The following is a 25,564-nucleotide window of genomic DNA, read 5'->3' as shown; positions in this document are numbered from 1 at the left end:
TCTCCCACTCCAGTGAGGCAGATAAAACAGAAAAATAAGGATGTTTATTAAGGACATTTCTAGCCCACAGCTAGGGCTCATACTCAGCTCTATGAGCCACTGTCCGACCTCATCCCCATTCAATGTGAATGACATAGGGAGGCCAGGCCACAGGTAGATCCCATTGATCCCACAGTAAGGGGTCCCTCCCATAGTCAGGTATAAATACATACACTGCTGGGGATGAAGAGGGAAATCATTGGATTAAGACGTTCCTCTACACCCTGCCTGGACCCTCTCATTCCTTCCCACCTTCTAAGACCATGGGTTGAAGGTGCCTAGTACCATGATGTGGGGTATCAAGGGAAGCCCCTTTATTAGACCCCATAGCTATGGGAAAGGGATGCCCTTCCCTTCTTAGCCATCCCAGGCCTGGGGGCCACTGAGGTAGAAGGGGGAGGGGCCAGGCCACTCTCATACCCCTTGTGGGCCCTGCTCTGGGCTTGTGCCTCAGGGAAGCAGGGGCTTTTTGCTGGTACAGGATGCTGGAACATCAGCCCAGACTGGAATGCTGCAGTTCTTCCCGAAGCCATGAGGGCATTGGCTGTCCAAGCCGGCTCAGCAGCTTCGACAGTTCCAAGTTGTGGTTCCGGAAAAAATCCACAAGGAAAAGGCGGGACTGATAGGAGAAAAATGAAGGCAGAAATGGTTAAGAGTGGGACACAAAATCAGATCTCAGAGGTGGGAGAGGAATATTCTGCCCCGGGCTTTACTTACCTCAGTGTCCATATCTGGGTACCTCCGGCCTTTGCTCTTGCCTAGACAGCGAGTCTTACCGCCTTCAAGTCCCTGGCACCAGAATCCCTTATCTTCATCAAACCTGCTAGACAGGAAGAGGCCATTAGGTGGCAGGGAGAAAAGAAATCCAAGCCCCATAAATGTACACTACCTTTCCCAGCCCCCGGGGACACGTCTCTCCTTGTGAGACAGGCAAATCCATGTCTCTTCCAAACAGACATGGTCAACCTGCTTCCCCATTTCCCCCATAGTCCTCCTCCCCTGGGTCATGCTCTCCCACCTGAGGGTCCGTGTGTAGTTCAGAAAGGGTGTGATACCCAGGAACTTCTGGATATTCTCCATTGAGGCAGCTGGGTTGGTACGCAGCTCTTGCCCATCCACAATCAGCAACTAAAGGAAGAGGGATGTGGTTCCCACTGTATTCCTTAGGAGCCTCTGGGCTGAAGGGAAGAGGTGGGGAAGGGAGACCCCAGTGAGGGCTATTGGGGAATTGTACCTGTCCAGAGGGGTAGTAAGTCAGCCAGCGTTGTAGATGGGTGGAATAGTAGCCAGGGACAAGACAGCGGTTCTGCAGGGAGCGAAGTGCCAGAGGGGCCTGGGAAGAGGCTGAAATCACCTGGTAGAAGGTATAGTTCAGAGCAACTGGGTCTCCATGTGCTCGCTGGTGCTGGAGGACAAGGAATAGGAAGGGAAGGTATTGGTGGTGTGACAAAATTATTCTGCCCTTACTCCTGTCTGGTGAACAGACAGCACAGGCACCCCTCCCCAAGGCACTAGTTTCCCTACCCTCATTCCCTTAAGCCTTAATGTGCCCCTAGCTTCAGGCTCACCTGGTACCAGGAGTAGGCCCTGTCAGCAGGGTTGGTGAGCACAGTGATGATTTTAGCTCGTGGCAGGAGGGCAGCCCCCCGCCGTGGTACAACCTCTGAATCAAAGTAGGTAGCACTTTTTTCAAAGAGGAAATCAGTGCTGGCATTGGAAGGGACAGGAAAGAAGTCCATGTACCTAGGAAGTAGCACAGAGGAGAGGCAGAGAATTTGCAGAGTAAAGGGGCCAGACATCTGTGCTGGTAGAAGGTGGAATGGGATATTCTCGGGGAAGGGAGAGCTCTGAGAAGCATTCCAAGGGTGCCCAGTCTCACCAGTCAATGCCCTTGTGGTAATTAGGGCCGTTGAAGAACTGAATCTCCTCAAAGGTGCTGGGACTGGGGAAGCTGCTGGTCACAGCTGGGTGCAGGCTCAGGAAGAAGTGAATAGCTGTGGTCCCTAAATGGGAAAGAAAGTACAGGCCATTGTAGGAGAGCAGCAGCTCAACAACATGGCTTGAAGGAGGTGAGAAAATAACCACTCTGGGTAGTAAAATCCCCTTTGGCCAAACTAGAGTGAGAGAAGGAAAGTCTGAGAGGCCCGGGGAAGGGTTAAAACAGTGGTTCTCAGCCTTGACTGTGCATCACAATCACTTGTGGATCTTACCAAATAAACAAAAAACAAAAAAGAACTCCACAGGTGATTCTGATATACCAGGGTTAAGAATCATAAGAATCACTGTCTCAAGAGACTGGATTAATAAGAGATGGGTATGAGAAGGGAGTTCCTTGGCCAAAAAATCCTTTGGGTTTAAGGCAAGGCAAGAAAAGTTGGCTAAGGATGATTCACCTGTCTTCTGGGGTCCCACAATGAGGAACTTGGGGAGCCGATCACAGGTTTTCTCCTTGGACCATATATCTTTGTGTCTCTTGTCGTCACAGGGATTCTGACGGTGAGGCCAAGAATCAGATAAGGCCCAATCTTGCCTTCAACCCCCACCCCCATCATGTCTCTGGTCAGCCTGAGCTCCACTCATACCTGCCAAAGGGGGCTTCGCTCTTGAGGGAAGAGGTCAAAGTACTTTTGTGCAAGAGGGACTGGAGGAAGGGTCTGTAGACGCAGCCGTGTCCAGCACTGGAGGAAGCGCACCAGGCTCTCAAAGGTGTACAGGCCCAGGCGATCATTTCCATAATTGGACAGATGCGTCATAAAGATGCTAATCTGTAAGGGGGTGCCTGCATGTCAGATTTGGAGAGCCTACCCCACCTCAGAATCAGGCTTGGTGAGCAAAAGTCCCAGCCTGCAGACACTTTGGCTCGCCAATCTTCTAGCCCTTCCTCTAGGCACCTTACCGGATTAAGCAGCACCGTCAGAAAGAGCTCTCCACCTTGGATGCTCCGGTCTAGTTCACGAGAGCCTCCAGGGTACTCATTATAGAAGATTGTGTGAGTGAAGAGGCCACATGTCTGCCGTGGCAGCACCTGGAGAGAAAACAAGGAACAGGGATAGATGAAATTTGAAAGGTAGAATGTGAAGTAGATGAAGGACAAAAATCCTGAAGCATTAGGATTCCCTGCATTTGTAGAGGACTAAGTCTTAAGTTATAGCAATAAAGCTCTTACTATGTGCATTATGACTCTTCACCCCTCTACCCCCTATTATGTGGATGAACTTGGACTGGAAGCTGACAAGACAAAGGTCAATGCAGGTTGGGGGCTGTCTAAATGTGAGAGTTTGATTCAAGTTTGTATGGGGAGTCCCTCACCATAATGCCATTGTGAATGAAGCCACGGCGGTAGCGGGCAGGGCGGAGATGGGGATACTCCTCAGTGCTGGTCACCTGGATGCCCCACACAGATTTCCAGGCCTCATAGAGCTGCGTGTGGATAGGGTACACGCCCGAGTGGTGGGGGGCCACAGCATACCCCAGATCCGTGGGAATCCCATGCTCCTGGGAATGGCACAGACTCTCACCAGGACCTGGTGAGGTTTGGGGTGTAGCGGGTAAAGAGGGTGGGGATGCCTCCACAGAAAGAAAAATGGAGAGGGTAGGGAAAGGGTACCCCCTTAGGGGAAAGTTGAAAAGGAAGCATTATTTCTGGGGAAAAGTATGGGGAAGAGAGATCCAAGGGTCTCACCAGAGCAAACTGTTTGTTGAGCCTCATCTGGTCAGCCAGCACGGAGCGATTGTGGAACAGGTGTGGCTGCATGTGGCTCCACATGTGGGGGAACCACCAGAACTCTTTGCGGTGCTTCAGCAGCATGTCGTCCCCTGCATCCTCCTCCTCTGTCCCTATGACCACACACTGACCACTGACCACAGCAAGTCAGCCCCTGTGCCCTCCTTTTTCTGCAACAACACTGACCAGCTTCCATCCTGGGAACAACATTGCTGACCTCTGCCCACCTAAGACTGTATTTGCCCCACTACCAACTTGCCCTCCAGCCACCCATGCAAACCTAAATTCATACCCACTGCAAGCTCCTCACAGTACTCTGACCCCAAACCTTGCCCCTCTTCTCCAGCTTGTCTGCCCAGGAAGATGGACAGTGAAGGGACAGATCAAACTAAGACTGACATGCTGAAGGAGCAAGGGCGTAGGCTCACCAGTATGATAGAACTTGCCCGAGAAGCCCAAGTTGAAGGTGAAGTTGGGGACTAAGGTCCTGAGTTTGTTCTGGGTGGTCAACAGAGCCTGGGAAGAGTAGCAGGACATGAGAAATCAGGAGAGAGCAGACTGAGCAGGAGAAAAATGAGAAGTAGCATTCTTCCTGCCTGGAAAGGGCAGGGTGTATACCTATGACAAGCTCAGAATCAAGGAAGGGAGTCTGATAGGACAGAGCTTCAAACAACTTCTAAGGAAAGCAATTTGCGTCAACAAAAAGACTGACCTCAACATCAGCCACCTTCATGCGGGTACCTTCCTTGCCCACAAAGATGTCATCGATGTCTACCAAGATGTAGCGGTCAAGGTCCAGGCAGAGGCGCTTGCCAGTGAGGTATGCAACAGCATCGACAAAAACAAGTTTGTGAAGCCAGAAGGAGAGGCCATGGCCAAAGAGCACTCGCTGGATGCCATCATGAAGCCCCAGGTCCTGTACCACAGTGGGAAGGTGGGCCCGGCGAGGCACCACTCCTGGCATGGGGGGCTCAGCTGGCCGAAGGCTAGCAAGAAGCACTGGTTCATATGTACTATGATTGGACTGGAAAATGGTCCAGTCATCACCAGGCAGGGGCCCAGGCTCCAGGCGGCTGGGGCGTGTGAGATGCAGTAGCGGGGCAGAAGGATTCACTTGGTAGTCCTGGAGCCCCAAATTTGAGTGTAGAAAAAGGGGAAAGCCCTTGAGCTGGGCACTCAGTAGGCTATGCTCATGTGCTCGGAAAAAGCCAATGATGCCCACACCATACTCCACACAGTACCGGTCTAGCAGTTCCCGACTCCAGGCATCCAGGTTGACATATTTCAGCAAGTTCTCATAAATGACCAAGACGTAGCGGCCACGGGTATGATCAGTCAGTGTAGGCATGTCCCCTCGGCCAGGTGCCAGCTCAGTGCTGTAACGAAAACGACTAGACTCCAAGATGGCCACAATCTCCTGCCCCAGCTGTGAGTATGCACTCTCCACAAACACAAGGACCACAGGTTCCGTTCGAGCTGTCTCTGGAGGCCTCGGGGGCCGGGGTGGGAGTGGAGGCCGTACAGGGCCAGGGCCAGCTGCCCCACCACTACTACTACAGTCTCCCAAGGGCAGGGGCAAGGGTTCCTTGGCCTTGGGGCTGGTAGATACATAGTAAGCCAGGAAGCCCATGGAGCCCAGACTGAAAGCGATCAGCAGCAGTATGAGGCGGTGCAGTTCCAGCTGCCGAGCTGGGCGTACCACCTTCCACAGCTTGAGCATGGCGGGGGAGCGGACGGAGGAACGGGGACCACCTCAGGGGATGGGAAGTAGGAGTTCTATAGGCTGGGGCTCTCTTGGGAGAGTGGAAGGATGGAAAAATAGGGGAAAGGGATTCCTGCAAGGTCAGTTCCCTGAAGAGGTGGAGACTAGTCCCCTTAGAATAGGGTAGGGGAGGTAGACAGGGCAACAGGGGGCAAGTGGACAGAGTCCATTGGTCTCAGGTCACCATGGCCCACTGGCCCATGGCTTCAGGATGCAAATCTAGCCAGGCTCCACCTTCAGTCCTAGCTGAGCTCCTCACGTCAGAGGTCAGCAAAGTTCACAATCTTTGCCCTCACTATCTGTAAGACAGAGAAATTGATGGGTTACTTCTCTCCTTGAAACTGTGTCATTAATCTATTCCCCCTCTTCACCCCATCTCTCTTACCTCCTGCTCACAGGATGATTTGTTCTCCAAAAAAAAGCTCCTGTAGAAAAACAACACAATCTGAGTCTCATACCTTAGCTTCACAGCTTGTTCCATTTCTTAGAATACTGTCTAAATTCTCCTCCCTGCGCTAAGCTCAGAGTTAGAGCAGTATATTCAAGGACAGGAAGGGAACAAATCTCCTATCAACAAGAGGCCAAACAGCCCAGGAGGCTGAAAATGAACCTGCTCTGAAAGGAGTTCCCAGCTGGTAACAGTACAGTTGGCCAGCCAGCAGGAGCTCTGGTCTTCCTGTGAGGAAGGGACGGAAAGCCCCATAAGTCCTGAGCTCCAACAAAATATCAGATAAGAGGAAACTCACGAGTCTGTTAATCTTCCTCACCAATCAGACCCAACACCACAGGCTAACGGCACTAACGAACTTGCAGTCAGGTGGACACTATGGTGGGGGAATTCGAGAGGAAAGAGAAATGGTGCTAAAAACAGAGCAAACTGAGTGGGGCTGGATAACAGAAAGTAACAGGAGCTTAAGTCGTATCCAATCAATAATAGAGAAGAACAGTAAGATCAGAAAACAGTTTTAAGGACACAATTTTGCAGACTTTTTTCCTTAAATAGACAGACTGCTTCTAGAAACTTTGTCGCTCTCCCCACCTTAGTCACTCCGAGTTGGGCCAGTGGCTGGCAATCCCTCTCTACCACCCACCCCCCAACACACACATCTCAGGAGTGATTAGGCAAAGACAGGGCCCTTCAGAATTGAGAGAGATGATTTAAGAGTAGTTCATCTCTGGCATGGGTAAAGCTAACTGACATGAAGAGAGAGCTGGGAGAGGATCAAAACGGCGCTAGGAAGGAGTAAATTGTAAGAATTAGAGGAAATTCTTTAGGGAAAACACTAGTGAGAAGAAGTCACTGAGAGGAAGCAGATATTCAGGATGTGTCACCCATAATGTTAAGAATAGTTAACATTTACTAAGAGCTTACTCTTTGCCACACATTCTTCTAAGAGCTTTCCGTATATTTAACGCTCACACCAGCTCTAAGAGGTAAGAGGTAGATACTATTATCAACCCCATCTTACATATGAGTAATTTGGCGTCCAGAGAAGCTTAGTAATTTGCCCAGGATCACACAGCTCAGTCAGTGAAGGAACTGGGATTCAAAGTCAGGCCTGTCAAGCTCCATAGCCCTGCTCTTAACCACTGCATTTTAGCTTCGTACCTAGAAGCAGCAGCAACACTTAGGGCAGGGGTGCTGAGGGCGTACTGGCGTAGGGTGTGGGGTGGGATGATGAACACCGAAGCAGGAACCCGGGGTGAGGGGGACGCTGTATGAGTGTGCAGCAGTGCCAGGTTTCTGAGGGAGAAACCAAAGGGGTCGTCCAGGCCTGGGCTGGGAGAGAGCAACAGTGACAGCGACTGGGGAAGCGGGGGCGTGGGCCGCGCGCTGGAGACAAGCAGTGAGGTGCTGTGGGAGGAGGGGGGACCGAGTAGCGACACGGGCAGGGGGGCTAGCACACTGGGGTCACGTTGGAGGAAGCCGGCTGAGGAGGAATACGAGGTCACAGGTGGATATGTAGAGAAAGCCAAACGTGGAGCATTAAAGGAGACGGGGCGAGGGGAGCACCGAAAGAGTCTGGGTGACATCGAGGCAGCCATTGCGCTGGGAGAACCCCGAGGGGAAGAGGAGCCCCCTACTGAGGGGCGAGCTGAGGGGCACGAGGTTACTACAGGGAGGCTAGTGGAGGGAGCACAGGGCGAGGGGAGCGCTGGGCCGCACTGAGGGGCCGCCCGGGACGCCCCTGCGGGCGTTACGGTGGCAACGCTGAGGGGCAGTCTGAGGGGAGGGACTGCGGGCGGCCGTGGGTGGGGGCCACATTGAGTGGAGGGGCTCTCCTCAAGGGCAGCTCACCCGGCGGACTGGGCGGCGTCCCCGCTGTCCCCGGGCTCCGCCACGTCCCGGGGCTGCCCGGCTTCCCAGCTCTCGGGGCCTCGGGCCGCGTCGCGGCGGCTCCGCCATCTCCGAGCAAACGCTCCGCCGCAGCTGGGCCCAACCACCGCTTCCACCTGGGGGAGGCGGCGCGCCGCCGCTCGTGGTGCCCCCTCGCGTTCCCTCCGCCTCTGGGCCTGGCAGCCGCGCGGCCGAGGAGTCGGGCAGCCGAAGGACCTTCGGCAGCGCTGAGACGCACCACGGCCTCCGAGACGGCCGGCTCCGCGCCCCGCCCGCCGAGGCGCACCCCCTCCCCCACCCAGTGAGTGGCACCGTCTAGCGAGCGTCAAGCGCCACGGCTCCCCGGGCAGGGGCGGGCCGACGACTCGGGCTCTTCCATTCAGCCCTGCGGAGGGGGAGCCGGGCCAGCCCACTGAGGGGCGAGGGCGGCCCCTGTGGCGGGCGGGGCCCGGGGGCGAGGCGAGATCCCAGCCCACCACCTAGGGGCCCAAATTCTTCCTCCTCACCCCACACTGGCCTCAGCGGCCCGATGGAGTGGTGGGAGACTGGTAAGTTTATAAGGAAGTTTTATTCTAAAATGGGCCCAAAGAGAGTCGGAGAAAGTACATCTCTCCATCTGAAGCCTTCTAACCAGGCTGCTAAAATCTAGACCTCTAGCCATTAGCCTCAACAGCAGTAACACAATGGACTGTTTAAACGTTATTTTATTAAATATCTTCAGTTCAAGGTTTCATTGTAACAAAGCTATGAAGGGTCTACCAACATTCAGAACAAACACTATTTTTAAATTATTTCTATGTCATCATGCAAAAATTCTGCATCAAATGCCTTCCATTTCCTGTTTAAAAGGTGATTTTTTTTCTTAATAGTCTATTGTCTATAGATGCTGACATTAGCCCCAGAAGAGGAGTAAGAATGCTAAGAAGTGGGGCCAGAGCAGCCATATGAAGCTATGGGTCTTAATGAACTCTAAGACCATTTATCTTCAAGCCAGCAAAACCAAACCCTGTGGTGAAGGTGTCTGCGTGCTGGTACTGCAGGCTGCAGGGCAGGAAAGAGCTAGGGCATGCATGAGGTGCTCAGAGGAGCCTGGCTAAATCCAAGCACCAGCACCTGTGTCTGCTTTCTTCTCAGCTGGCTCCAAGGTCAATCTGTAGCTTTGCCTCTTCTCCCAGCTCCTGTGCCTCCTGAAGGTAGTCCAAGGAGCTGGAGTCTACCCACCTTTCCCCTAATAGTGCAGATATTTGTGCAGGTAAGTCTACACAGTTGTCTTGGGGGAAACCAAGGCCATGAGCAACTGCTCCTCCATTATCTTCTCTGCTATCTGCTTAGAGTATAGATCTTTCCCTCCTGGGATGGAACTCCTTGAGCACAGAGAGGGACAATGAATGTAGGAGCCTTGGCTCTGGATACCTCTTTGTGGGCACATGCAGGTAGAGGGGGGGTGATGCCCATGCAGATTGTCCAGCAGTAAGTCTATACTTCAGTTCGTCAGTAAAGAGGCCTTTAAAGAGGACACCTCTTCTTCTTGCCAGAGCAGTCAGGTAAATCTCATAGATAGGAAAAGAGACAGACGTGCAGCAAGGGAAGAGGAAGGGAGGCAGCCCTGAGGGCAGCCTGAATGCATAGAAACAACCATCAACTCAATCCCACTGCCTCACTCCTCCCATCCCATAGGGGCACTTGGCAGAGGATCCAGGCCCAGATGAGGGTCAGCACAGGGACCACCACCATGAAAAGGCAAGACAAAGATGGTCCATATCAGCACAGAAACAGAACTGCCAAAGGCAGCAAGGGGAGCCCTGACCAGGGCCTGTTCTCTCCTTGCTAAGTTATAAGAAAACAAACATGAAGCAAAGCAGCAACCCATCCCCCTTCCCAGCTGCAGGGATTGGGCCTCATTATCAGGGCCCACGTGCATTGTGCATCCTATAAAAATGGATGAGTGCATATCAAACTAACACAAGGTTTCTCATCAGCTTCGTAGCGGACACACTTCTGCAGCACCAATTCTCTTCCCATCTACACTAAATGGAACAGTACAGCAATGTCTGGGCCACTGCTTCTCAGTCCTGAGGTCACTGCTTCTCAGCTGCCTCCAAAGCAGGCTGGGAGCTCCACGTTCTCTCCCAAGTAGGTCTGATGGCCACGATGTTCTCATCAGCCTCATTCTAGGTCCATATGCAAGTTCTGAAGAAGTCCATTGCTAGACCTGGGGCAGGCAGGCCACCTCAGGGGCTGCAATCACATCACAGCCCCCAAAGCTCTGTCAGAGTTCTTGCCTGGTCCTCTGAGTCCATGGAGGCTAGAGACTGAGCTCACCTATTCTGGGCTGGTAGGTGAGCCCACTGCTCATGCAGGATGGGCATCACATAAACTCCTGCCTTCTTGCCAGCCCAAGGACTATCGGTGGTTTTAAAATGCATCATGGTATGGATTCCATTTTTTTTTAAACAATCTTTTTTCTTTTTTTTTCCTTAAATGTAAAAAACACCTCGGTACAGCAGAGACAGACACGAAGGGCGGTCGGGAGGGCTGCATGCAGGGGCGTGCATTGGCTGCTGCCTCTTTGTAATTTAATTGTTTTAAACCTCAAACGAACAGGACTGCTGCTGTCACTCAGGCCCTCCAGAGCCACTGGCTGCAAAGGTTCGACCTCCAGCTGGGATCTCCTAATGCTCCTGTCAAAGAGGACAGATGTGGTAATGGAACAGAGGACAATAAGCACACAGATGAGTTCCAGGGACTTAAACACACTATACACATGGCCAAGTCTGCCTAAGAAGGTGAAGGATGGGGGAGAAGCTAGTATTTAAATATAACATTGCCTCGTATTTGCTGAGCACTTAACTAAATGCTTGACTTTTAAGTATCTTATTTAATCCTCACAACTCAATGAGGTAGGCACCACTCTTTCTCTCTTTTTGACAGCTAAGGAAACTGAGGCTTAGGGAGGGGAAGTAACCTGTCAAAGGTCACTCAATTTGGAGTCATGGAGCTGGACTCAAGTCTGTCTGATTTCAGAGCATAACTCACTACAACCACTCTGTCCAGCCTTTGCTACTCTTCTGGGATGGCCCATTATCCTCCCCCAATGCCACCTCTCAACCTCCACTTCCTCCTCTGACCCCACCTGTCCCAGCCCTTTCCCACCCCCACCAGGTGCACCTGTGGCTGAGTTCACTGCAGCGGTGCGGCAGGGGCCCCTGAGCAGTGATAGTGGACATTGAGCCACTTGCCATCCCGGCGGTGCCAGACCCGGGTCTCCTCCGACTGGCTGGTGCGAGGCCGACCCTGCCCATCGATGTACTGGGTGAGGCGGATGTAGGCGATGCAAGCTGCGTCCTCCCCAATCACATGGACGTGTGGGTTCAGGATGGTGGTGTGGATGGGCTTGCTGTTCTTAGATAGGACTGTAGGGGGCAGGGCAGGGTGGGGTAGGTAGTAGGGCGTCAGGCCTGGGAACGGGCATTTTCCTCCCAGCCTGCACTCCAAGTCTCACCCTCTCCAGCAACCATTCTGAGAGTCTCCAAGTCCCCCATACTCCTTCCAGAGGCCAGGAAACCCCATCACATTAGTCTCAGTTACCAAAAAGGAAGAGAAAGGTGAGGAATAATGATAATACCAGCTGCTATTTTAATTAGACATTGTGCTGGGGTTTTACATGCATGTGCTGTAAGCTTGGTCAATATTATTTTCTTCATTATAAGTTAGATAAGGAAACAAGCTCGAAGAGATTAAGTAATTTGCCCATATCACACAACATTTGAACTCAGGACCATATGACTCAACTAAAGCCTATGACCTTTCTGCCAGGCTGATGTTTAGATTTCATAAAGGTTGGCTTTTTCCTAATTAGGGCTGTAGAGCAAATCAAGAACTTAAAATATTGAAAGTTGATTTGTGATTTAAAAAAGTTCCAAAGTTGGGGGCTGGCCCCGTGGCCGAGTGGTTAAGTTCGCGCGCTGCGCTGCAGGCGGCCCAGTGTTTCATTGGTTCGAATCCTGGGCGCGGACATGGCACTGCTCATCAAGCCACGCTGGGGCAGCGTCCCACATGCCACAACTAGAAGGACCCACAACGAAGAATATGCAACTACGTACCGGGTGGCTTTGGGGAGAAAAAGGAAAAAATAAAATCTTTAAAAAAAAAAAAAAGTTCCAAAGTTAAAACAGAATCAACAAAGCAGCAAGCTCAGATATTCCCAGGGTTCCCAGGCTCCTCTGGGGGAAAGCCAAAAGAAGTTGCACTGCCATTATCAGCAAACACTGAGAATTGTGTTGCTTTTATTGAGATTCACATTTTAGTTCAATTCAGATGTTAGACGGGGCCATCTGAGACCTTCCCTAGAAGTTCTATGAACTCTGGAATTGCTTCTGGCTAACAGAATTACTTAGATAGCCTAGGGTTTACATTTGCAGTAGACACATGGAGAGTTAGTAGAAAAAACAGTGATAAAATAAAACTCAGGGCAGGATGGGGAAGGCCCAGGATAAAGTAGAAAAGAAGAGAAAAAAAATAAGGAGGGGGAGGGTCTTCGAGAGTGGAGAGAAAGATGGGAGGTGGTGATGATTCAGCTTCTGGTCCCTTGGTACTTCCACAAACTGTCGAGAGTGTACACCCCCAGAGACAGGACTCTTATCTCCCTCGATATTTAGGAGGACCCTAGCCACAAATCACCAACAGTGCCCTGTTGCTTGCACATTCTTATCCTGGTTTTAATTTCCTCTACTGGGAAACCTGCAGACACATAACTTTATTCTTACTTGCTGAGATCATCTCAACCTAATCTCAAATGGTTCCCAATCATCTTGGAAAGAGGTGAGGCTTCAAGAAATACAGTGACCCTGATTCTGACGACTGGCACTGCCATGAAGCAGCTGCAGAATGAAAGGGCACGTGGGGCTCTGGGGCAGGGCTTTCGAAGCTGTCACTTTAAGACCATCCTCAGGGCACAAGGAGGCAAGCACACGGACCAGGGTGCAGCAGGCAGGTCAAATAAGGGAAAAGTAGGCAACTGGGAAGAGGAGAAGGTGTGTGGGGACAGAGGCACGGAGGGTGAAGGGGCAGGCAGGAGTATATCAGCAGCACGAACCCACTCACGATTCTCAAAGTAAAACTTATGGAAATCCATCCCCTCCACGAGGTTACCAAGGGCCTCAGGCTCAAAGGAAGTGAGGCCTGGATCACAAATCTTCCTGCAGAAAAAAAAAAAAGAAAGCAGCCTGTCAGTCTTCTATGGGAATTACTTGTCTTTCTTCCTGGTTAGTGGTGTCTGTCCTGCAGCAGGTTAGCTGTGGGCTAGGCTTGAGAGATGGCTAAGATCTTAGGGGCCTGCCTGCTGAGCCATTTTTCTCTGCCCTTTCAGCCTACTGCCAGGACACCACAGGAGGGCTCAATCATAGTCATCTACCTGGAAGGGCTCCCAGATTAGGGGCCTGGTGTTTAACTCAGACACTATGCCAAAGGGCCCAGCCTTCCCTTTTCCCAGGTCCTAGCAGCTTTTTAGGAGGAGGGAAGGCCTCAAGAGACAATTTGGGTCTCAAGGAAATGGGTTTCTACTCACGTGTAGGCCTCAAAGTCCCCATTGTTGATGGCCTCAATCAGTTGTTCTGTGATCTTAATGATCTCCTGTTTTCGCACTGTGGGGAAAAAAAATCCAATGATTTACTGGCATGGGACTGGGGACCTCCCAAGTGACAGAGAGCCCTCCCCAATCCTTTAGAGAATCCCCTGTGATCTCTTTGACAAAGACATCCCTCTTCTCTGTCTTTGAGGCCCTTTGCGGGAAAAGTGAGCCTACCTTTCTCTCCAGCCCCCCTTTGTTGTCTGTAGAGCTAACAACACCTTTCTCCTGAAGCCCAGCCATTAGTTATGCTTCTCTGGCCTTTGCCTCCCTCTCTATCAATAACCAGGATGCAGAAAACACTCTTGCCTTTAACAGCTGAGGAGCCCGGCACATCATGAATAATCTGCCCAGGGTCTGTGTATCCCATCCCCAGCAGATTCAGTCTCTCTAAGAAGCATCTCTTACAACAAAATGGCTGTTTCCACCACCTACTTACTTCTCTCACCTGAAGGGACTCAGTCAGGTCTCAATTACCACCCCCACCTCCCCCAGCCCCAACAGTCACTGTTGTTGAGAACCTAGCCCTGGGCAACAGCCAGCCTGAGAGCAGAATCTAGCCAGGGATGAGGGCTCTAAAAGGATGAACAGAGCCCTCAGATGGATGCTTAATTATCTTCACCCTGCTCATCTCAACTGCAGGGCTTTTCGGGGATAAAGGATCTTGGAACTATAAACACTCTTTTTAAATGGAGCCTCTCACCAGAGAGATGGCTCCGTTTACCCTGGACAAGCCTTGGAAAAGCTCTAAATTTCATATCAGCTCTCACGCCAGGATGTGTCCCTCAGAAAACCAAGACAAGGCTCAGACTGACAGGCCGGCAGAGTTGGTGCCCTCAGAGCCCCCATCGCCACCCCATCCCAAGCCAAGGGACTGCTGGTGACATCCTGCACTCATGGCCACTCACAGGGAGCACCACTATTAGCAGAGGGCACCAGCAGGGTAAGGGAGGGCTCAGACTGAGATTGGGCTAACCCTGACCAGACCCCCAGGCTGGCCCAGGCCACAAGCCTTTCCTCACAGGAGCAAGGGGTTGCAAGACAAATGCGAGCATTAGAACAGCACAACCAAGGGCACAGCCAAAGGTTCAGCCAGGAAGGGACCCCACAGCCATCGGCACCACCAGCGGGGCAGCTCCAGGCAAATAAGCAGCAGGTTAGGGGAACCAACAAGCTCTTTCCACTTTCTAGAGGCAAGCAGGTATGTGTACACACACACACCCCCACACACCACCCCCCAACCCCACCAAACCCATCTGCAGGACCTGACTGGGGCCTTGTGGGTGAAGAGGACTGTGTTTAGAAACTCTAAAAGGATAGATGGTAGCAGTAAAAGAAGCAGGCAAAGGCATCCTTTACACAGACACAACTGAAAATATAAATACAAGCTACCATTAACCCGGCAAGGCATCATATTAAGACATTCTACTATCCCATTTATTTTTCATAACAGTGCTATGAGGTAGGTGCCATTTTATTCCCTCTTTATAGATAAGGAAGCTGAAGCTCTGGGAGGTTAAGATACTTCACACATTCTTGTAGCTAGTGTAGCTGGGATTTAAATTGAGGTCTGTCTCACCCCAAGCTCTTAGTATGATATTATGCTGAGCCTCAGGAAGCACTACATTTCATCCCAACATGGTTTCTTAACTATTGCAATTTCATCATCAACCCCGCTCCCACCACCTTGGACCTGACTTCTGTCTCCGCTTTTCTTCCTGGCTCAGTGCTGAGGCAAGGCCCACTACATAGCCCAGTGGCTTTTTACTCCTTCCCTCCACAGCATGTTCTTCCACCCACTCTTCTTTATGCCTGGTATTAACAGCGCCTCTAGTCAGCTCTCCCACCCAGCAGAAGCTGAGCTTCTGAAGCTTACTAAAATGGATGGCTGGGCTGGGCTGACAGCTCGGGGTGGGGGGTAGGGGAGAGAATCCTTGAGGGGCTCCAGGAAAGCTAGGGAGACGGAAGCCAGAATGTGCCTCCCTCACACTTACTGGCTGAGGAGCAGAGAGAAGGCTGGGGCTGCATGCCTGCAGAGGGGGCTGTTCTGTCCCGGGAGCTCCGTCCTTCAGGCACCGAGCTGCCATTCCCAGTGCGGAGCGGGGCAGCTAGGCAGCCAGGGCAGGGCAGGGCAAGGCAGAGCAGCCAAAACAAACAGAACAAGGCAGGTGAGCGAGCAAGCTGGACAGGACCCGAGCCCATGGCACTGCAGAGCTGGGACAAGGTGACATCTTGGGCTGCTGTGGACACTAGACCACATCCCATGCCGCCGCCTCTGCCAGAGAGGCCTCCCAGCTGAAAGCCCCAGAGAGGTCCACAGACCTGGGCTTGTGGCTTCCAGAGGAGCCTTCAACCAGCCTGTACAAGGACCCTTGCTCTCGGGGAAGATGTTCTAGGAGGCTAGGCTACAAGGTCAAGAGCCTGACAGTGAAGGAGCTGCTTACCCTGCCAGCATTGCCAGAACTGATCTGATCTTAACCCCAGCAGTCCTGGAGGTACTGTTCTTGACTGCCTTATAAGTTTATGCTTTCTATTTTTTTGGTTCCCAAAGGTTTAGTGCCTGCTTATTGCCCCTGGTCATGTTCTCTCAGCAATGTCCTGTGACATTCCTCCATCTTTTCTGAGAGCCTGGCCTAAGGTCACTTACTGGAGGCAAAGGGAGCAATTCAAGGAGGCCAAACCAAAGAGCGGGACAGAGATTCCCAGTGGTCTGGCCCGCCATGCCCTCCAACACCCCCTGGCACTCTGGCCAGGCCCAAGCTTAGGCTGGTAGTCCTCACAAGACCACCAGGACATGGTCAAATGTGGTTCTGATTCTGTCATTCATGCCAAGGCTTTGTGATGAGAGTGGCCAACTTATCCCAATATGCCCAGGACTGTCCTGGTTTTAAAACTGAAAGTTTCACATCCTGGGAATCTCCTCAGTCCTAGGGAAACTGGGATCACTGGTCACCTACTAATGACTCACATTTGTGGGCTACTTCTGTGGAGATTCAAGATGTCCCTGTTGTGGGATGTCACATCATTATCAGCAACGGGAACATTTCTCTGAGCCCTGGCCCCAGATAGGTTCAGAAAAACCTCTAGTTTAGTTATTCCAGACTTGGGGTCAAAGAAGAGAAGTCTCTTGCCCAGCCCAGCAACAGCAGACAGGGGCCTCATACCTTGGCCCATGGAAAGTAGCTTTTATGCCAAGCCCTCTCCAGGGGTATAAGTAGCTACCAAGCTCAGTTCTGGGGGCAGATAAGGCAAGTACTCCATTGGAGCCAACTGGGACACTGCTGGGATCCCTACTCCACCCAAGGGCCAACACCTACCTTTGAGGTCCTCATCTTCTGTGGTGGTGTTGCAGCTCTCTGTGGAGCCCTGTAGGCCAAAAAGAATGTGTTTCTATACACTCAGGCCCTTGCAAACCAGAGGAGCCAAGAACAGAAGCAAAGTATATGCTCTTATGAAAGATGCAAGCAGGAACCATAGAAGTTTCTATTTTCACCCTTGTTATTCTGACTCTTACAAAACTCTGGATTCCCAAACCCCCTCCCTAGTCTTCTCCAACTCAGTAAATGTACCATCTATCCAGTTATTTGGGCTAACATCTAGAGTCCTCTTCTAGGTTTGATTCTAGGCTAATTCTTCTCTTTCTCTCTTTCCCTCATATCTCAGTTATCCAATTTAAAATAAAATCTGTCAGTTCTACCTTCAAAATAAATCCTGCGTCTTAACCTCTTCTCTTCAAATGCACAGCTACAACCTGATTCCAACCTACCAACATCTGGTACCTGAACTACTACAACAGTTTCCTGGTCTCCCTGCTTCCACACTTGCCTCCTCCCTAAAGTTCTTGCCTATAACATGGCCAGAGTGGTTTGCCAAAGTGTAAATCAGACTGTATCACTCCCCTGATAAGAACCTCCGATAGTTTCTCATCGCTGCTGGAATAAAAGGCAAACTCCTATAAAGTCCTACATAGTAGGCCCTGCTTGGGTCTCCAACTTCATCTCCCTCTTGCCACTCTCCCCCTTGCTCACTACATTCCTAGCTCTGCTTGATTTCTTCTATTCTGCTTCTTCTCTTAGGTACACATGCCAAGCCCCTGCACTTGCAGTTCCCTCTGTCTAGGGCACTCTGCCTGTCTCTCTCCTTCCCGTTGTTTAGTTTTTAGCTAGGATGTTGCCTCCTGAGGAAGGCCCTTCATTAACCACTTAAAGGCTCTGCTCACTCTTTCTCTGTAATTCATGCCATTTTCTCCATAGTACTTATCAGTACTGGATTTTATCTTATTTATTTGGTTCTTATTTTATTATCTGCCTTCCTCACACTTGTGGAGAGGGACTTTTATCTTGTCACCTCTGTAAAAGGAGGAGACCAGGTCATTGAGGGCATAAAGGTGTGAGGCAATGGAGCAGACTCTAGGCTCTGAGTATACTCCTGCCTGTTTTTCTAGCTAATGTTTGCTCTCACTTAAATTTCATGTCATAGAGGAGGATTTTACTAGTATTATCCCCAATTTACAGATGGGGAAACAGAGGTGCAGAGTAGTAGAGTGACTTGTCCAGTGGCCCAGGGTCAGGATTCAAACCCAGGTCTGTCTGACTACAAAGCCCAAGCTCAGAATCACTGAGGTATAACACCCTTCCTGGGAATGGAGCGACAAGCAGGCACACACTACCCATAGCCTAGACTCTGCAAACACCTTGGCCTCGAGATACAGCCTGTAGACTGTCATCTACAGGACGCTTAAACCCAGCTCACCTGTTGCCTGCTGACCAGAAAGCAGGAGACAGGCTCAGCAGCCACTCACCTTGATCCCATCTGTAGCATTGTGCACCACAGTGGTTTGAGGTTCCTGTGAGAGAAGATGAAAATTACCTTCCTGACCTGGGGACAGATGTACAGCTCTTCCCTGAGGGACCCCACCCCTACTCCAGTACCCTCATAGACCCTGTGATGACCCGAGGCCTGCCTACCAGCCATTTTTACAAGACAAAATATCCTGGCTCAACTGGACCCCAGGCAGCTGGAAAACCCCAGATTTGGGGGACAGCATTGGCTGGTAAGAAGGAGAAGCCTGGCACTTAATGGAAGCAGGTACCAGCAAAGCTGAGAGGACAAGCGCCTCTATCCCCAATTCCTGCTAGTTGTGAGTTTTCTTTCCCCATGGGACAAGTACACTGGAAGAGCTGTCGGCTGAGAGCACAGGCCAGGCCCTGACAACAGTGTTCACCAAGGGGTGTGCGGGAGGCAGGGACAAAGGGGAAGTGGACTAAGGTCTTCCAGAAAGACCCAGGATGCGCCCTCCCCCCCCATAAGCTGAGCCCAGAGAGCTGCCTGCTTCACCCACCTTCTGCCTTCCCCAGAGTTCCTGTCCCTACAGCACCATGTCAGGCAACAAGAAGGTCCGCAGGAAGTAGAAGGAATAGCAGGCACAATTACCCCTCCTTCTCTCTCAGTCATCCCCCTGCTAACTCTCTAGTTAGCCACTGCTAGCAGAGGGAGCTCTGAGAGCATACAGTGCTCCTTGGATGAGCCCAAAGAGAACTCAGAAAGCACTGGCAGCATGGGGCTCTCAAGGAACCCAGAGACCTCAGCACCATCCAGAGGTGGGAGATCCCAGCCCTGTTTCCTGTTCATGGCTTTGCAAAGGAGAGGCTGAGGCAGGTTTTATAAGGAGGCCACCAAGAACTGATGTACAAGTCCCAAGAAAGCTCCTACCCTCTCCTTTGATAAGTAACTCACCTTCCCGGCCCCCACAGCAGACCCACTGGAGGCCCAACCTGGGGCTGGGAGGTTTAGCTGAGAGCCCTGATCACTCTTCCCCCCAACAGCGAAAGGAGCAGGAGCAGCAGTTCTGCAATGCAGGACGGAGCATGGCCAAGCGGGACAATGAGGGAGAAGGGCCTATAGGGCAGTACACAAAGTAGCCTGCTCTACAGGGATAAGAAAGGAAAAGGGCCGAGGAGGCCGAGGAGGGAGGGCAAGAAGAGGAAGCAGGAAGGAGCAAGAGGCAGCCAGGGGCAGGGGCGGAGAAGCTGTAGTCAGGAGGTACCATGGCCGTCTGCAAGGGCGCGGGCTCTTGGGCTGGGCTTACGAGACTGTTTTTGTTGTTGCTCTGTGGCTGAGACAAGAAAACAGATGATTTAGTTCCTCTAGAGTTACCAAAGCTGCTCAGATTTGACTCCCAGACCTCCCTTGTCCCCTGGCCTGGCCTGGAGGAGCTAGGCCTGAGGTGGCCTCCATAACACTATGCGGATGGGAATAACAGCTGGAGAGATGATCAGAGAAGGGAGTATTTGTAGGGGCCCAGAGACTTAGCTCTGGAGGCATCTTCAATGTGGGACCAGCCCAAAGACTTGTTTTACAGGATCTCTCCAGAAATCTCTGCTCATGCTAGATGCCATGTCATTGCACAATCATATTTCACCCAAAGAAATTCAGGATCTTCTTCTTACTTTATAGCGGGAAAGGAGGGGGGTTTCTATGAAAGCAGAACAAAATTCAGAAATTCTGGGTTCCCTATCTGTGGGTAGACTCTTGCTGCCCTTTCAACCTGCCACCTGCATTTCCTTCCCCTTAAAATACCAGCTTGAAGCCTGATCTAAAAAGAAGAGGAACAAGAAGAGAAAGAAAATCTGGCCTAGGAATGGTGTCCAGAGAGGAAAGGGGTGGAATTTGGCTTTGGATACAAAATGTATCTACTGACCCCAGGAAGCAGGACAGAGCTACAAAGAGCGTCAGGTGAATCCAGGTGGGGGCTGTGGCTGCAGTCCCAGAACCTGGCCCCCAGGAAAGAGCAGGCCAACACTCCTAACAGCAGCAGACTATTGGGGTATCTCCTTGCCTTTCAAAATGTTACACTGAGTGGCACAGCAAGGGACTGGGGTCGGAGGATGGCCAGGAAGGAAGGAGGCTGATCTCCAGGGCGGGGAGTCCTATCAACGCTCTCTGCCTCTTACAATCCCCTAACCAAGGTACTAAGTCTCACAGGGAGTCCCAGTGGAGCTGGTGACCACCAAAGAGCAGCCTGATGCCTCCAAGTTCTTCAAAAGGCAGAGAGACAAATGTGTAGTTACCATCTCTGTGCAGGGCGCAAGTGGGGACACACTGACAAATAGGACGTGCTCCTTTCCTAAGACACACACGGAAAGTTATCCAGACTGTCCTACTTCTTCTTGCCTGGAGGCCTCTTTTATGACCCTTTGGACAAGATCTGAAGCTGTCCACCCCTAGCTTGCTGTCAATAGCTGAGAGGTCCCCAAACCCAGGGCTAGGCATGGAATCTAAAGCCAGGCACCAAATGCTACAAGACTCCACTGAACTCTGCAGGCTGGAGAAGAGGAGTCCCAGGAGTAGTCAGGATGTGGGTCTAACCTCACATCAGCTCTGCTCTCTTCCATTCTTCCCAGGAAGTAGCAGAGCTCTCCTAGCTCAGCTGCTGACATTGATCTGTTTGGGGCTCATTGGAGACTGACCTGCCTGCAAAGCCCAGCTGAGACAAAGACCCTGGCAAGGGAAAAGGACTCCAGGGTGTACGTAAAACCTGCCATATCTGCAGAGGGCTGAGATGTCACCCAGGCGGCCCTACCTCTGGCTTTAATGGATGGTTTCATAATAATTCAGGCTGCTGTGTTCCCCTTGATGCCCTGTGTCCCATGAGAAAGAAGATGCATTCTCTGTAGTCTTTCAGCTGTTTCCCCTGAGGGCTGGGTGGGAAGGATGAAACATTGGGCACAGCCTGTTAATAGGCACTTGCACAAGTGAAAAGGCCAGGAGAGTGAGGCTCAGAGCCATGAGCCTACAACCAACTCTTCTGCCCACCACACAGATGCCCACTGGGCTGCCAGTCTGTAGGAAGTGGCTGCTCATGCCCAGTGAGCAGGGCCTCTCCTCCTGAGCGACATGAGTGAGGGTCTCACCCTGTGCTTGCCACTTGGCCCCAAGTCCCTACCAGCTTCACTTCCTGCCCTGGGCTACTGGAGGCAGTCCAAGCTCTGCAGCAGGGGGTGCCATACCACACATTCCAGTGCCCATATTTTAGGCCACTGGGTGACCATGGGCAATGGCCCCCACCTGGCAGGACAGGCCACACCTGCCCACACATCACAGACATGCAGTGAGGATGAGTGAAGCACACGCACACGGAAGAATGGGTTTGTGTGGCTGGCAGGCGGGCGCAGGCAGCATGGAGTAGGCGGATGGGTGGGCAGGCAAGGCTCACCATTAGGTGCACGCTGGAACTCGACTTCCTTTTCTGGACACACCACAGCAAAAGGGAAAGAGAAGGGGAAAGAGAAGCACAGAAACGCTGCAGGTTAGTGTACCAGCGTGGGCTCTGCCTCAGGAGAAAAGAATGGAAGGAGGAGACCTGGAGTCCAGCACCACAAGGGTTAAAACAGCACCTAGACTGCCAGGCACACACACCCCTCCAGACCCTGGGAGAGGAAGAACTCCTTTGCTGTCAGGTTCACAAACACAGATTTAGTATGTTCTGAGATGTCTCGGCCTTGATCAGAGAAAGCTTCTTAAGTAGATTAAGTCACAAATCTATGGGGGTAAGTAACTTTTGCTGCCAATTTATAAGTTTGGGCTTATAAGGCTAGCTCACCTCTAAAGTTATTTATTTTCTCTCATTACGAGGTCTGCCTGAAATTCAAGTGAGCAGCTACCAGGTAAATAGCTAAAGCTACTCTAGGTCATCCTCAGCTCTAATAATAACATTTGACTTCTGAACCTAGACTTTTCACTGGCCCCTAAACTGCTTTTCAGATAAAGATGTGGAGCTTTTGAAAATCATCTGGCAAACAGTTAAATTTTGGCATCCCTTTCTTTGTTGGTATGGCCATGCTTGTTAAAAAAATTTCAATGTTTTATTGCATTTTGCAATTAATGGGAAGTGGAAAAATAGGAGTGCTGGTGATTAAAAGGGCAGTGATCACAATGACACAAAGATGTAAACCATGTGGAATGCTGAAAGCAGTGCTTCCTTAGCCTCAACCAGATGCTCAAGGACTTTATGTTCAGATGTGAAATAGGAGCAGAAAAATAAAGACCACATGGAACACTGAAAATACATCTCAGAAGACTGTGTCTAAAAGGTAAAAGGTAATCAGGAATTTTATAATTATCTTGCTGGGAGACAGAAGTCCTCTTGTAACACGTCTGTCTGTTGCTTGATTATTGCATATTCATTTAACAATATCCAACAAATATTTATTGAGGGCTGTTCTAGGCACAGTGAACATGTCAGAGGAATGTTCCTGCCCTCAAGAAGCTGACACTCTACTTTAGAAGACATTTTTTGGAATGTATTACATTCAAAAGGAGACTACAAGTATTTAAAAGAGTGGTCCATAATTTAGAATTAGCTCTAAAGAAAAAGAAAGTAAAAATATAATTAGGCCTCTTTTGCATTAGCCTGTCATATATACCCAAACAGAAGAGGAGCATTTACTTCCAAAATTATCTTTCAAAAAGAGAGAGTTGCCTCACATTCATATATACATGAATTTCCATAATGCCTAGCAAAGTGCCTTCAAGTTAGCATACAATCAACAAACTCTTGCTGAGTTGAACTGGGTTTGCTGATTCTGGTTTCTCCCCAGGCTAAAACAGAGTACAGGTTTCTAACTTGCCCAGAATCCCATCAGTGAGACTCTGTAGGGGCAATGACCAGGCCCAGTCTTGGCTCTTGTGATGTCCAGGGGCTTGTGGTCAGTGCAGGTGGCTTTTACCTGGACCTTGCCTTAGGCAGAACACTCTCAGCTGCCTGCTCCACCAAACGGGGAATAAGTTCCCAGCTTTCTCGTAGCTGGCTCTCTTTCCCCAAACTGTCCTCCACAGAAACCTGAGATAATCCTTTACTACCCAAGGGTTAGTTTCTACTGGGTGAGTGGACTTCTTTCAGTTCCTCTCTCCATCCTTTCAGGGTTTTGCTCTCAGCCATGCACAGCTGGGCTCCTTCTCAATCAGCGCAGCGCAGCATTGTTTAAATACCAGATCATTTTTAAAGAACTCTATCTCACTTTTATTTAAAAATTAAATACTTATCTAAAATTTTAAACCAGAAAAGTGTTCAAACCTCCTTCCCATACTTAACAAACAAATATTCAAACAGTACTTAAATAAATAACTATATCCTTTTCTTTCTCTCATTCTTTTATTTTTAAAGATTGGATGGCCATCCTGGCCTGGGATTAGCAGAATGCCCAAATTGTCTTCAACTAGGGCCCTCTTGGGATCTGGAGAGTTTGTGGCCCCTCAAGTCTTATCCTCATAAGTGGCTCACATTCTTCCACAGACACCTTCAAAGAAACCTAACCAGAATGTGAAGTCCCCAAATTCACGAGCAGAATGTAGACTCAGTGCTCAAACCAATGCTAATATTCAAGCATCTTGTGAAAGCTTCTGGACAGTGAGAAAGAAACCTCCCTATGACTTTAAGCAGCAGGAACTGGGAGGAAGGTGGAGTCTACAAGAAAGATCCAGGATGCTGACATCTCAGGATCTTCTCAGCAACTTCACAGGTTATCACTTCCACTTTCAAGAAGGCCCAGAAAAATTGAAGCCCACACATTTTGCTTTGTCTTCCCCTTCCACAGTGCTTTCATCCAACCGCCCCATTAATTGTTGTACACATGTTCCTGATTATGAAAGGACTGCAGCCACATTACAAACAATTTGGAAAAGAGAGAAGAGGGAAAAAAACCCCATAATCCTATCACTCTTGCCAGTCTTTTTTTTTTTTTCTTTAAAGATTGGCACCTGAGCTAACAACTATTGCCAATCTTCTTTTTTTTTTTTCTGCTTTATCTTCCCAAACCCCCCATACATAGTTGTATATCTTAGTTGCAGGTCCTTCTAGCTGTGGGATGTGGCACGCTGCCTCAACGTGGCCTGACGAGCGGTGCCATGTCCGCACCCAGGATCCGAACCCTGGGCCGCCGCAGCGGAGAGTGTGAACTTAACCACTTGGCCACAGAGCCAGCCCCTGCCAGTCTTTTCTTATACTATTTAAAAATGTGATTATAAGCTATATACAAGTTTATGCCTTACTTTTAAAATAAATAGTATTTTGATTTTTATTCTGATTATCAAAGTAATGCACACTGTAGGTGAAAAATGTAGAAAATACAGAAAAATGTTTAAAATAAAAGTTTCTCAAATTCCCATCGTCCAGTGAAGTTACCATTAACACTTCGCTAGGTTTTCTTCCAGTTCTTTTTCTATCCACATATATACTGAATATAATCATGTTAATATTCATATTTAATCTACACAGTTTTTTAAAAACAAAATTTAGACAATAGTGTATGTACTGCTTTATATCTCACTTTTGCCACTTACTATAAAACACTTCCATCTTATATAGTTATGAAAATTAATAACTTTGTAATGGTCTATTAAATGGATTTCCCATAAGTATTTAGTCATTATTTTATTCACGGTTGAGATTGTCTCCAATCTTTTCCCAGTTATAAATAATGTCATACTGAATGTTTCTGCTTTCAGTTTTTCCATATTTTGAATTATCTCTTTAGGATAAATTCCCAGAAGTAGAATTAAAGGGTAAAAAAGGTAGGGACATTTTTATGGCTTTTGACACACATGCTGTTTCAGAAGGGGCCATTCCGATTTACACTACTATCACGAACTTAAGAGTCAAAAAATGGCAACTTGTATTTCTCTAATACTAGTGAGGCTGAACATCCACATTTGTTAACCAGTTCTACTTCCTTCCTCTTTTTCAGATTGTCAGTTCATCTTCCTTGACCACTTTTCTACTGTGTTTTAGGGGGATTCTTATTTATTAGAGAAAGCTCTTTTGTATAAAAATATTAACTCCTCCTGTTGCACCTACTGTGAATATTTTCCCCAATCTGTCTGTTATCGGTCTTTTCATTTTGGTTGGTCATTCCCTTCTTAAACACTTGCATTTTAGCCTCTGGTCCCACCACTATATTCAGTATTTTGGTATGCATAAAACTCATCTACTGAGCACATATCAAGGTCAGACACTGGGCTAGGTTTCCCACATATGTTCTCATTTAAAGCAATTTATCTAATGATTCTGTTTGCCTA

General features: G+C 49.8%; 2 protein-coding genes across 23 annotated transcripts in view; both read right to left on the bottom strand.

Annotated features, from left to right (window-relative positions):
• Positions 1–24: 24 nt before the first annotated feature.
• On the bottom strand, positions 25–8,135 carry NDST2 (N-deacetylase and N-sulfotransferase 2). Of its 5 annotated transcripts, XM_046649478.1 has the most exons (16): positions 7,825–8,135; positions 6,995–7,134; positions 5,911–5,950; positions 4,476–5,824; positions 4,192–4,279; positions 3,722–3,876; positions 3,349–3,534; positions 2,936–3,064; positions 2,622–2,804; positions 2,433–2,529; positions 1,919–2,042; positions 1,608–1,782; positions 1,274–1,444; positions 1,058–1,167; positions 757–859; positions 25–658 (listed from the first exon to the last, which is right to left on the bottom strand). In XM_046649478.1, the coding sequence occupies exons 4-16, from the start codon at positions 5,481–5,483 to the stop codon at positions 533–535; spliced, it is 2,655 nt and encodes an 884-aa protein (XP_046505434.1). In that variant the 5' UTR covers positions 5,484–5,824; positions 5,911–5,950; positions 6,995–7,134; positions 7,825–8,135; the 3' UTR covers positions 25–532. The 5 variants fall into 5 exon arrangements, with proteins under 5 accessions (XP_046505434.1, XP_046505431.1, XP_046505447.1 ...); XM_046649475.1 differs by lacking the exon at positions 6,995–7,134; XM_046649491.1 differs by lacking the exon at positions 6,995–7,134 and having other exon boundaries at positions 757–862; positions 1,095–1,167.
• A 414-nt stretch (positions 8,136–8,549) lies between these two features.
• Positions 8,550–25,564, bottom strand: part of CAMK2G (calcium/calmodulin dependent protein kinase II gamma) — a 55,099-nt gene continuing 38,084 nt past the window's right edge. For 4 of the 18 annotated variants that reach the window (XM_046652873.1, XM_046652872.1, XM_046652877.1 and 1 more), the window contains 8 exons: positions 19,536–19,604; positions 18,291–18,335; positions 16,807–16,855; positions 15,484–15,597; positions 13,430–13,505; positions 12,967–13,061; positions 11,032–11,276; positions 8,550–10,544 (listed from right to left, as the gene is read on the bottom strand). In XM_046652873.1, coding sequence (XP_046508829.1) covers positions 11,044–11,276; positions 12,967–13,061; positions 13,430–13,505; positions 15,484–15,597; positions 16,807–16,855; positions 18,291–18,335; positions 19,536–19,604 — 681 coding nt within the window. In that variant the 3' untranslated portion in view covers positions 8,550–10,544; positions 11,032–11,043. Of the gene's footprint in view, positions 10,545–11,031; positions 11,277–11,914; positions 11,974–12,958; positions 13,062–13,429; positions 13,506–15,483; positions 15,598–16,806; positions 16,856–18,290; positions 18,336–19,535; positions 19,605–21,704; positions 21,738–25,564 lie in introns of those variants that run through there. The other 14 variants (XM_046652879.1, XM_046652883.1, XM_046652886.1 and 11 more) reach the window with 7 other exon arrangements.

This window comes from Equus quagga, chromosome 2 (genome assembly GCF_021613505.1).
Source record: "Equus quagga isolate Etosha38 chromosome 2, UCLA_HA_Equagga_1.0, whole genome shotgun sequence".
Taxonomy (NCBI): Eukaryota; Metazoa; Chordata; class Mammalia; order Perissodactyla; family Equidae; genus Equus; species Equus quagga.
The sequence above is the reverse complement of the archived record's forward strand: the minus strand, read 5'-3'. Positions and strand labels throughout refer to the sequence as shown.

Excerpts from the sequence above, each read along its gene's own strand:
- NDST2 (XM_046649478.1), bottom strand. The coding sequence starts at position 5,483 with ATGCTCAAGCTGTGGAAGGTGGTACGCCCAGCTCGGCAGCTGGAACTG. Across the intron at positions 3,877-4,191 it reads GGGCAAGTTCTATCATACTG|GGACAGAGGAGGAGGATGCA; the intron begins GTGAGCCTACGC and ends GTGTGGTCATAG. Across the intron at positions 2,530-2,621 it reads AGCGAAGCCCCCTTTGGCAG|AATCCCTGTGACGACAAGAG; the intron begins GTATGAGTGGAG and ends CCTCACCGTCAG.